The sequence below is a fragment of the Ahaetulla prasina genome, chromosome 1, assembly GCF_028640845.1.
Source record: "Ahaetulla prasina isolate Xishuangbanna chromosome 1, ASM2864084v1, whole genome shotgun sequence".
NCBI lineage: Eukaryota > Metazoa > Chordata > Lepidosauria > Squamata > Colubridae > Ahaetulla > Ahaetulla prasina.
Genome location: NC_080539.1, coordinates 18569309 through 18581844, shown reverse-complemented (window position 1 = coordinate 18581844; position 12536 = coordinate 18569309). Strand labels below are relative to the sequence as shown.

The window sequence follows — 12536 nt, the reverse complement described above, 5'->3', positions numbered from 1 at the left end:
GTCTTTTTAAAGTCAATATCATGTCCTGTGACTTTAAAGTGTTGGACCAGGGAAGAAGTTGGTTCCTCTTTTTTGAATGAGTTCTTGTGTTCTTCAATGCGTGCACTTATTCTTCTGTTGGTTTGTCCAATGTATGTGGTGGGGCAGGCGGTGCATGGGATTTCATATACTCCTTTCGGAGAAAACCCGAACAACCAAAGACCTATATACAAACACCAGTGAAAACCTCAGAAAACATATATATATATATATATATATTTATTTATTTATTTATTTATATATATATATATTTTCTGGGGTTTTCGCGTGTGTTTGTATGTAGGTCTTTGGTTATTCGGGTTTTCTCCACAGAAATTGGAAGTGTCTTGGCGACGTTTCGACGAAGTCTCATTTGTCATCTTCAGGCTTCAGCTTCGTGCTTCTGGGAGCAATGTGTGATTGCAGCTGTTTCTTCCTTTTTAACTGCTAGTGGGGGTTTGAACTGATTGGGTGGGAGCTTGGCTGTGCTCTGATTGGATGGGGGTTTTTTTGTGCTCTGATTGGCTGGGGGCGTGTCCTGTTTGGGTGGGGGCTTGGTTGTGCTCAGATTAGTCTGAGTTGCAGGGGGATTTGAGCTGGTGAGCTGCATTGCTGTTGTTTGGCTTCGTGTTTGTGGTCATGCTACATCTTCATAGTGGGTGTCTGTCTGCTGTATGTATGGATTGGAGGGGTTTGAAATGGCTAATGTTGCAAAGGGCTTTGCTCACAGAAGCACGAAGCCGAAAGCACCAGCCTGAAGATGATGAGTGAGACCTCGTCAAAATGTCGCCAAGATACTCTCAACTTTACATGGGAAAAGACCCGAATATGCCAAGACCTACACACACACACACACACGCACACACACATACACGTGGTGAAATCTGAACCAGTTTACTACCAGTTTGCTGGCTGCACATGCATGCTGTGTGCATGCATGCACAGTGCACACCACACACCAAATGTGAGGTGTGCGCGCACACACAGTGCACGCCAAAAAGAGGCATGGAATAAGTAGAACAGTACACGGGTGTTTGTATGTGTGTGATCAACTGTGGTGCGTGTTTTTTTTTTTACTTTTAAAAACATTTTTTACAACCTATTACAACCTATTTACTTTTAAAAGTAAAAAAAAGGCTCTGACGATTGCGCGGCTCAGCATTTTTTAAAAGAAGTGGCAAGCGGACGACCAGGTGAGTATGGGTGAGGGGCCCAGGGATTTTTGTTACCGGTTCTCCGAACCACCCACTGCCATCGCTACTGAATCGGCCGATCCGGTCCGAACTGGGAACAAAATTTTATATGATATGGCCACCCAACATACACACACACAGGTGACCCGGGTGGGTTATAATGTTTAAAATGCATAACATAAAAACCCATAAAAACCCATCCCATCTCCCCATGGCAGCAACAAACAATCAAATCAACCACTTGATTGGTTACATCTCCTTCTAGCGTCCTCAGGCCCACTGACAAAAAAACCAAAAAAACCCATGTCTTCAGGGCCTTCCAGAAAAGAAACAGGATGGTGGCCAATCATACCTTAAAGGGAATGTTGTTCCCTAGAGAAGGGACCACCACTGGGAAGGTCCTTTTTCATGGTCTCACCAGATGTACATTCCTAATACATGGAGCTGCAACATATCCTGCCTTCCTCTGCTAGAGGGCTGGATGGATGTAATAGGGGAGAGGGGATCCTTCTAGCAACCTTGCCCCCAGTCAGTGAAATTAGATATAGACATAAATAAATCATACTATGACATTCTGGCTTCTATATGATCCTCAAGACTTTCCAAATTTTTAACCTCTCTAAGCTTTTTAAGAGGCGGGAGGAATTGCTTTTGAATGGGTTAGATGGGGAAATGAAATGTCTAAATGGGTTAGATGGAGAAACGAAACTTCCATGATTCTGCTGAAGGCTTTGGGAGCCTGAAACTGTTCAAGGACATCCCAACAGGTGTGGAGTTGAAGCAGACAGTTCCCATAACTATGAGAGCTTATTTACATGGATTATGTGAGAGGCTGGGGGTTTGGCTTGGAAAATGGTTGTTTTAATATATGAACTGGGGTTTGGGAACCTCAGATTTAATTTTGCTTCAATATTACTCTGCTGTATATTCAATAAATAGTAAGGAATTTCGGAAACAAAATAATTCTGGATTTTTATTTGTGTTCTTGAGCTGGATGTTGCTATTCAGATGTTAAAACTATAATTCCCAGAATCCCTAGATAATATAATCAAAAAGTTACCTGGAAGGTGAAAATTACCAGAAAGTGAAGGTAGGTTTCATGCAAGTAAACCCTACCCCCCCCCCAAAAAAAACCCTCTGGCTTCCAATCCCAAATAAACATTTATCTTAAAAGAAGACCAAGAAATAAATGAGGCTTTGAGGGCTGAACGATTAACTTGAAAAACTCCATCGTAAACCATTTAGCTGTCTGCCTATATAAATTATTCAAGTTCCAGAAGTTAGCTTATGGTTGACTTACAAGGACCTAATAGGGATATAGCATCTTAATGACAAAAACAGTGCTAAATCAATCAGGCCAGAAGATGAGGAATGCCAACAAGGAGCAATTAAACAGCAATCAAGAACAATTGCACTTTTAACACTGATCACCAAAGCCTAGAGATTAAGCTGAAGAAATGTATTTTATGATGCTTCTACTCATGGTTTAAAAGCATCTCATTTTTAATGGGGAAGAAGAGGGGGAAAAATAATCTATTTAATCATATCAACTCTATTGAACTAGGGCAGGGGTCTGAACCTTAAACAATCAGAGAGCCATTTGGACCCGTTTCCCACAGAAAAGAAAACACCGGGAGCCACAAACTCTTCCCTTGCCTGACTATTTCCTAAGGGGCCACAAAACTAGCGTATGTAGTTGAATTAAAGATTCTGTTTTCTTTTGAATTTTTTCCTTTCTTGGATTTATCCATGATTGGTCTACTGGGGGTCCAAAAGCTTAATAAATTGTGCATTGCTGGGTGTTGCAATTTGGCAGTTGTGATGCATATTTTGAGTGACAGGGAGCCACACCAGAGGGATGAAAGAGCCACATGTAGCTCCAGAGCTGCATGTTGCTGACCCCTGAACTAGGGCAATGTTCTTCAGACATGTCACCTTTAAAATGTGTGGATTTCATGCTGGCTGGGGAATATTGGGCGTTGATAGCCACATACCTTAAAAGGGCCACGTTTGAAAAACACTGCAGTAGATTTTGACTAGATTTTTAACTAAATGGAAATGAAATAAAATTTACATTTTGCTCTGTTCTCACTACTACTCTTTAGAACATGGGTGTCAACCTTTTCATTTGCCTGGCTCGCACTGAGTGAAGAGCAATTGTCTTGAGCTGCATATCAAATATATAATATAGTTGATGTATATAAATATCACTAAAATCACATCATAATATTAAACATTTACATTGCATGGGGCTGCGTTACTAACTGTCTGGGGCTGCATGTAGCCCATAGGCCGTGGGTGGGTCATCTGTTTTAGGGTATATCCTATTTCATAACCCTGTCTTGGGGTGTTTCTCAGAGAAAATAAAATTATGACAATATTATGCCAATGCATCCTGAGGATATTTCTCAATTCAGAAGTGGCTATGTTAATAGGATTACAGACTAAATTCCTGTTGTATACCTCCTGTGTTTGAATCACAGCAAAAGTACTTAGACTTATATACCACCTCATAGTGCTTTATAGCTCTCTCTGAGTGGCTTACAGAGTCAGCGTATTACCCCCAACAATCTGGGTCCTCATTTTACCAACCTCAGAAGAATGGAAGGCTGAGTCAACCTTGAGCTGGTGAGGATCGAACCTTTGGCAGTCAGCAGGATTAGACTGCAATACTGCATTCAAACCACCGTGCCATCAGGGCTCCTCCATCCATCCAGTAAATGACTGCCTTAAATATATCTGAATGAAAGAAGAATCATAACACAATGATTTTCTGAATTTACTGCCAGACACTTTTTAACGATAGTAGATGTATGTCATATATCACTGATGATGTATAGGAAGTATGTCTTCTTTATGGCAGCTCTCCAATTTATAAAATCTCTTTTCAGACTTGAAAGCTCCTATATGTTCCATAAGAAGCATTTCTTAGATGTTGGTCAAGGATATGTCTTTGAATTGTTGCAGTTCAAGGACGTTTTCTGCCTCTTATTAATTATCCTGACCTCTTAAGTAGAAGTCATGGAATTCAGAACCGCGGACAGCTTCTTACTAACTGGCTTTTAGCAATAGCACTTAGACTTACATACCACTTCATAGTGCTTTTACAGCCCTCTGTAAGCGGTTTATAGAGTCAGCATATTGCCCCCAATAATCTGGATCCTCATTTTACCCACCTCAGAAAGATGGAAGGCTGAGTCAACCCTTGAACTGCCAAACTGCAGCTAACAGTCAGCTGAAGTAGCCTGCAGTACTGCACTGTAACCACTGCGCCACCTCGGCTTTTTTCTGCTCCTGTTGCAATAAAAAAATTCAATACAACAGAAGTCACTCAACAGAAAACTAAAGCCTTATTTGCTCAAAAAGAGCATTTTTTTTCTAGAAATGAGGTTTCCAGAGTAGCAAGCTCATCAGGTTCCTCACCTAACAAATTCATTTTTAACACCCTTCTAATTTAAAAACATGAATATGTTTTTAAATTAGAAGAGTGTTAAAAATGATAGGCTAGTATTCTGCAAAATAAACCATCATCTTCAAGCATAAATTGTATTTCCAAGAATGGCCAGGACTCTGCATACACCTAGTAATGGAGTTATTAGATTAAAAATCAACAGATAGTTTTGTTTGCTTTTGGGTATCTCTTAAATTTGAGGAGCGTGGTGGCTCAGTGGCTAAGACACTGAGCTTGTTGAATCCGTAGTGTTCGAATCCGTAGTGCTGCCGTGTAACGGGGTGAGTTCCCGTTACTTGTCCCAGCTTCTGCCAACCTAGCAGTTTCAAAAGCAAGTAAAAATGCAAGTAGAAAAAATAGAGACCACCTTGGTAGGAAGGTAACAGCGTTCCTTGTGCCTTTGGCGCTGAGTCATGCCGGCCACATGACCATGGAGACGTCTTCGGACAGCGCTGGCTCTTCGGCTTTGAAACGGAGATGAGCACCGCCCCCTAGAGTCTGGAACAACTAGCACATATGTGCGAGAGGAACCTTTACCTTTAAGTTCGAGGAGTAGCCAAACCCATTATGACATGCATCAGTTTCCATCATTCTGTAAATCCCAATAAACAAAAGCAGGTTGGTATTTTTTTCCCTGTTCTTTAGAAATTTTCATCCCCTCTAATATCCAGTTTTTAAAAACATAAAATGTCTTACCAACCTGCAACAACCAAAACAAATCTGTTTCCCCTGAGAAGCCTTTAATTCTTCATAGTTAATTCTAAAATCTTGTAGTAAAAGTCAATAGTCCAAATTTATCTGAATCTTTAATCTGTTTATAACTTTGTTAGGTCAAAATCTTATTTAGCTTTTTGCTATGTATTTCATTTTCTTTCTTAAGCTTATAATTAATTTTTCTTTTGTTCAGAGTTCAACATCAATTCATCTAACATCCCAAAGTACTGTTTGGAAGGTCTCTAATAGCTTTAAGATAGTTAATAGGCATTTTTCAAAAGTTACTAGAAAGTGAGATTTACAAACCTAGGGTCCTTTAAAACAGGGGTCCCCTGTTTTAGCTCAACTGCTGGTGGCAGTTCAGTCCACCAGTCTATGGCCCATTAGGAACCATGTGTTGTAAGTGTTGTACCTAGATGAAGGTATCTTTTCTTTTATGTACACTGAGAGCATATGCACCAAGACAAATTCCTTGTGTGTCCAATCACACTTGGCCAATAAAAAATTCTATTCTATTCTATTCTATTCTATTCTATTCTATTCTATTCTATTCTATTCTATTCTATTCTATGTGCAACCTCCTGTCCTCTCTTTATCCAGAGAGGTTCCAAGTAACCAGTCACTGGTTCCTTACTCTTCGCCATGGACATCAGCTCTGCTTTTACATAGACATCTTCAGTTTGTTGTATTTCTTTAGAAGTCTCTACCTGATTATACATGCCTACGCTTAAATTGTGTGCATAGCTATTTTAGCCAGTCACACTAGGAAGAAAGCAGGGTCTTTGAGTATATTTGAAAAGCTTAAAAACCCAGATTACTGTAGTGGTGAAGAAATAATTGCAGATGAATGGGTGGTTGGTATGTTTAATTTCCGTTGTGGTCAGGGACTAGTAGATTGAAATAATATTTACTGTCTATAACTTGGTAGTGAAGTATCCATCTGCCTATTTATTTGTTCACAATTAGCTGAATGGCAAAACTTCAGATCTTTGTTGGTGTATTATGAAGATGCTTTCTTCTGTACAAGATCATTCTGATGTAGGGTCATAGAATCAAAATAGGCTGGTTGATGGAGAATCTGTTAACTAAACCTGAGCAATTTATATTGTAGGGCAGGGCTGTCAAACCTGATTTCATTGAGGGCCGCATGAGAGTTGCGTTTGACCTTGGGGGGCTGGGGTGGGCATAGCCAGGGTGGGCGTGCCAGATGTGGCCAGGGTGGGTGTGACCAGCTCGATGTCACTCGTGTCAGGAGCACCTGTGGTGGCCCCAGAGTTCTGCCAGTGAAAACAGGCTCCCAAGCTCCATTTTTGGCTGCGATGGCTTCCTGCCAGTAAAAATGGAGCTCCACCCATGGTCCTCCTGAGCTCTATTTTTGCTGGCAGAGGCACCACAGGCAGGTCCTCTGCTGTTTCCAGGGTGGCCCCGCAGGCCAGATATAAGCACCCCATGGGCTGTATGTGGCCCGTGGGCCTTGAGTTTGACACCCCTTCTATAGGGCATGCATTTGTATTTGGGGATGGAGGTGCTTTCTTTGTTACAACTTTGAGTTATAATTTCAGGGCATGATCAAAGCTGTGAACGAGGTACCCAAAATGAAATACTCACAGATAAGTTATGTTCCCTAGTGTGATGATGATGATGACAATGATCAAGTCATTTAGTGACTACCTACGTAGCTTTTCTTCCATGATGAAAAATGCAACCCAATACCTTTCTCCTTGCACTGAATTCAGTGGCACTTAGCCCTCTGATTGCATCCCACACTTTGAATCACAAAATCCTTTAAGAAAGAACGTAGATCACAATGGGCTATCCAGTCCGGGGTTGTCTATAATATCTGGCGGTGGATTATCGAGACTTCTTGGCAAGAGTTTCTCCTGCATTTTCTCGAAATCCCAACAATTAAATATGAATGTTTCTGTGTACAAAGCACTTACTTGATCACTAAATTGCAGTTTTTCTAATTTACTGTTGAGCAGTTGATTAATGTTATCCAAGGTTTCTATGGGGTACAAAATTTGTGATGAGAAAGAGCTGTTTAAGACTTCAGGAACATTATTGGAAATGAAGATGTTTATCCTTCCTTTTATTTGTTAGCACCAGCCACCATTTGGTCCTTAGATGTAGTACAATGTTGGGGAATTATATGACAAGAACGAGACAGCATTTCTTCAGAGTTTAGTATGGATAAATACAAAAGTGGACTATCAGAATTTAGTTCCATGTGCTCAGTGACACTTGCCCAAGTCCAGAGCTGGTCTATCAGGGAGCAAGAGGGCCACAGGTCTGTGGAAGTTCTCCAGGTCATCCAGGTCTTGGTTGTCCCAAAGGGCAACTGGACTTTGTTTTTCCTTGAAGGCAGTTTTTGTTTCTCGCCCAAGAAGCTTCTTCAGTGGAGAATGGAAGGACACAGTGGTGCAGTGGTTAGAGTGCAGTACTGCAGGCTACTTCTGCCGACTGACTGCAGTTTGGCAGTTCTAATCTCACCAGAACTGAACAGCGGTTCGAATCCCTAGTGCTGCCGTGTAACGGGGTGAGCTCCCGTTACTTGTCCCAGCTTCTGCCAACCTAGCAGTTTTGAAATCACCTAAAAATGCAAGTAGAAAAAATAGGGACCACCTTGGTGGGAAGGTAATAGCATTCCGTGTGCCTTTGGCATTGAGTCATGCCGGCCACATGACCACGGAGATGTCTTCAGACAGCGCTGGCTCTTCGGCTTTGAAACGGAGATGAGCACCACCCCCTAGAGTCGGCAACGACTAGCATGTATGTGCGAGGGGAACCTTTACCTTTAATCTCACCAGGCTTAAGGTTGACTCAGCCTTCCATCCTTACAAGGCTGGTAAAATGAGGACCCAGATTGTTGGGGGCAATATGCTGCCTCTGTAAACCACATAGAGAGGGCCGTAAAACACTGTGAAGCGGTATATAAGTCTAAGTACTATTGCTATAACAGTTCCTGAGAAAGGGACTTGTGTTGTGGTCCACCAGCAGCTGCGGAGCTGGCAGCGGAGTCAGACAATCAGAATCAGAATAGAATAGAATAGAATTTTTATTGGCCAAGTGTGATTGGACACACCAGGAATTTGTCTTGGTGCATATGCTCTCAGTGTACATAAAAGAAAAGATACCTTCATCAAGGTACAACATTTACAACACAATTGATGATCAATATATCAATGTAAATCATAAGGATTGCCAGCAACAAGTTATAGTCATACAGTCATAAGTGGAAAGAGATTGGTGATGGGAACTATGAAACGATTAATAGTAGTGCAGATTCAGTAAATAGTCTGACAGTGTTGAGGGAATTATTTGTTTAGCAGAGTGATGGCCTTCGGGAAAAAACTGTTCTTGTGTCTAGTTGTTCTGGTGTGCAGTGCACTATAGCGTCGTTTTGAGGGTAGGAGTTGAAACAGTTTATGTCCAGGATGCGAGGGATCTGCAAATATTTTCACGGCCCTCTTCTTGATTCGTGCAGTATACAGGTCCTCAATGGAAGGCAGGTTGGTAGCAATTATTTTTTCTGCAGTTCTAATTATCCTCTGAAGTCTGTGTTTTTCTTGTTGGGTTGCAGAACCGAACCAGACAGTTATAGAGGTGCAAATGACAGACTCAATAATTCCTCTGTAGAATTGGATCAGCAGCTCCTTGGGCAGTTTGAGCTTACTGAGTTGGCGAGAAAGAACATTCTTTGTTGTCCTTTTTAATGATGTTTTGATGTTAGCTGTCCATTTGAGATCTTGCGATATGATAGAACCCAGAAATTTGAAGGTTTCTACTGTTGATACTGTGTTGTCAAGTATTGTGAGAGGTGGAAGTATGGAAGGGTTTTTCCTAAAGTCTACCACCATTTCTACGGTTTTGAGTGTGTTCAGTTCCAGATTGTTTTGGTTGCACCACAAGGCTAGTCGTTCGACCTCTCGTCTATATGCGGATTCGTCATTGTCTCAAATGAGACCAATCACTGTTGTGTCATCTGCGAACTTCAGTAGCTTAACAGATGGATCATTGGAGATGCAGTCATTGGTATACAGAGAGAAGAGAAGTGGGGAGAGCACACAGCCTTGGGGGGGCCCCTGTGCTAATTGTACAGGTATTTGATGTGATCTTGCTTAGCTTCACCTGCTGCTTCCTGTTTGTTAGGAAGCTTGTGATCCACTTACAAGCCTGTTCCGGTACCTATAGCTGGTTTAGCTTAGTTAGGAGAATGTCTGGAATGATGGTATTGAATGCTGAACTAAAGTCTACAAAAAGGACCCTTGCATAGGTCTTTGGAGACTCAAGATGTTGTAGGATGTAGTGCAGAGCCATATTAACAGCATCATCTGTTGATCTATTTGCTCAGTATGCAAATTGCAAGGGGTCTAACAGCGGATCCGTGATGGTTTTCAGGTAGGAAAGCACTAGCCTTTCAAAGGTTTTCATGACTACAGATGTTAAAGCAACTGGTCTGTAGTCATTCAGTTCCTTGATGGTGGGCTTCTTCGGCACTGGGATGATGGTAGAGCGTTTGAAGCAAGAAGGAACATAACACATCTCTAGTGATTTATTGAAAATATGGGTGAAGATGGGGGCCAATTGATCAGCACAGACTTTTAAGCAAGAAGGAGTTATCTTGTCTGGGCCTGGAGCTTTGTCCAGGAGGCTGGGGAGGACAATGGGCCAATCCTGAAGTCAGGGGAAGGTAAAGCACTGTAAAGCGGTATATAAGTCTAAGTGCTATTGCAGTCATCTGGTCATTAGCACTGCCTCTGAGAGATGCTGAGGCCACTTGGAGGTTTATCTGTGCCCTCAGGGTCACCTGAATAGTGCAAACGGTTTTGAAATCACACTCTATTTCAGACAGAGTGGATAGATTTGAGTCCGCCACATAACCTTCCCTTCACCCCCAAATTATGCTCAAATTGCTGGATAATAGTTTATCATTATTAAAGTCGGGGGGGGGGGAAGTTTCAGTTAACATCTGTGAATGGATGCTATTTCGCCTTTTGCCTTAGGCAACAACATTTACTGGGTCCAAACCAAGACACTGTTTGATAGAGTGATTGTTGTGCTTGATCTCCAGGCTAGAAGGGATGCCTTCAATTATCTTTCTTAGACAGACTGTAAACTTTTATTTCTTTCTTTTGTTCTGCAGCTTAATCCGGGCCAAAACAGCTGCCGAGACAGCGACAGTGAAAGTGCAAGCGGAGAAACAAAAGGCTTTCATCGGAGCAGCTCGAGAGAGAGACTCAGCGACGTAAGTATGACTTTTGAGCGTACTGCTTTAGTTATTAATAGTTATTGGTTTAAGTGTCTTATATGGACACTTAAACCAATCTGAGGAAAAAACAAAAACACACTATGAAACAAAGCCGTCTGTTTTTGCTCCAGGCGGTAATGAGTGAATCTCAGAGTTATTTTCAGGGTATTTTTGCAAACCGGTAAATTTAACATGGTGCTAACCTACCCAAAACTATGATGCTTTAAAGCAGGGGTCTCCAGCCTTGGCGACTTGAAAGCTTGTGGACTTCAACTCCCAGAATTCCTCAGTCAGCAAAGTTTTGCTGGCTGAGGAATTCTGGGAGTTGAAGTCCACAAGTCGTCAAGTCGCCAAGGTTGGAGACCCCTGCTTTAAAGCATCACAGTGGGATGTTGAGTGATGGAGACATGATGAACTGAAACATTCAGGAAGAAATGTCCATAGTCACCTGGATGGGAGACACCAAAAATAAATGAGATACAGGTGGTCCTCAACTTACGACCATTCATTTAGTGACCATTATAAATTCCAATGGTGCTGAAAAAAGTGACTTATGACTGGTCTTCAAACTTACCTGGCACAGTGTCCCTGGGGTCATGTGATCACAATTTGGGTGTGTGGCATCCAACGCACACGCACAACAATTGCAACATCCTGCAGTCATGTGATTGCCATTTGGGACCTTCCCAGACAGCTTCTGACCAGCAACGTCAGTGGGGAAGCCACCAGGAAGCAATGGGGAAGCCACCAGGGAAGGTCATAAGCTGTCGTCACATGATGTCTTGTTTAATCGCGCCACTTAACAACCAGTCCCAACTGTGGTTGTAAGTTGTGGACCATGTGTATATTCATTTGGGAGGAGGCAATCTATGAATGTTTATCAGCCATGAGAACTAAATGTCGGATATAATGCAACCTGCCATTGAAAATCAGTTATAGATGACCAACACTGGTGAGACAAAGCCTTGTAGTGTATCTTCTTGGTGAGACAATATTGCTTTGATCAGAATATGATGAAGTGCAGTGGTACCTCGGTACTCATCCTTAATTGGTTCCAGGAGGTGCAATGAGAATCCAAAACGATGAGTACCAAACAATTTTTTCCCATAAGGAATAGTGTCGTGAGTCACAAGACAGCTGACACCGACAAATTTGAGCCTTGTTGAGTATCAATAAATAATAAATACTGGAACAAAATTTTCACATCAAAATGTGTTGATGTCGAGCCCAGCTCCGGCTCGACACATGATGCTGCAGGGATACGGATCATGGGAGCAGCCCCTAATCAAAGATCCAAAGGGATGACGTATCAAGGACTTGTTTGAGGGCTGCAGGGATCTGCGTTTGGCAAGCATGAGAAAGGGATCAGCACACTGGTGGCTGGGATAGAGGGAGATGAGGGCTGGGCATTAAGAAGAACTGCTTTAGTTCCGGGATTTAGCAGATGACGTGGCAGCTGAGGCTGTCAGACGAGGAGGGAGAGAGCAGCCGGGCATCCAATCAATGGAGCAGTTCAGCCATGGAGCGGGGCATCAGCAGCGCGGGATGTTTAAAAGGGGCTGAGAAGCAGAAGCTCTCAGCGCTGACTTTATATAGAGATACCTCGACTTTTACTGAGACCCGGTTTGTAGCAGACCCAATAAACGAAGTCACTATCGGAAAGAAAACCAAGTTGGCTTGTTTCTTCTCACGACATCTGACACAACTGTGGCTGATCTAGCCAAGAGTTGAGTACCAAACTGGATGAGTTTCAAAGCAGTTGAGTACCAAGGTATCACTGTATGTTGGAGAGACAAACCTTTGTGATCCAGTGGGAACCTTCTCCTCTTTTTCATGGTATGTTCCTCACAAATTCTTTATGTGTGTACAGTAACAAAACACAGATATTTCCTTGAGAGCAAAGCAACTATGG

At 42.2% G+C, this 12536-nt stretch overlaps 1 protein-coding gene across 3 annotated transcripts in view; it reads left to right on the top strand.

Moving 5' to 3' along the window:
- The window catches only part of AUTS2 (activator of transcription and developmental regulator AUTS2), an 869450-nt gene that overhangs the window by 131671 nt on the left and 725243 nt on the right, over positions 1 to 12536 (top strand). For all 3 annotated transcript variants that reach the window (XM_058164290.1, XM_058164289.1, XM_058164291.1), the window contains exon 2: positions 10520 to 10621. In XM_058164290.1, coding sequence (XP_058020273.1) covers positions 10520 to 10621 — 102 coding nt within the window. The remainder of the gene's footprint in view (positions 1 to 10519; positions 10622 to 12536) is intronic.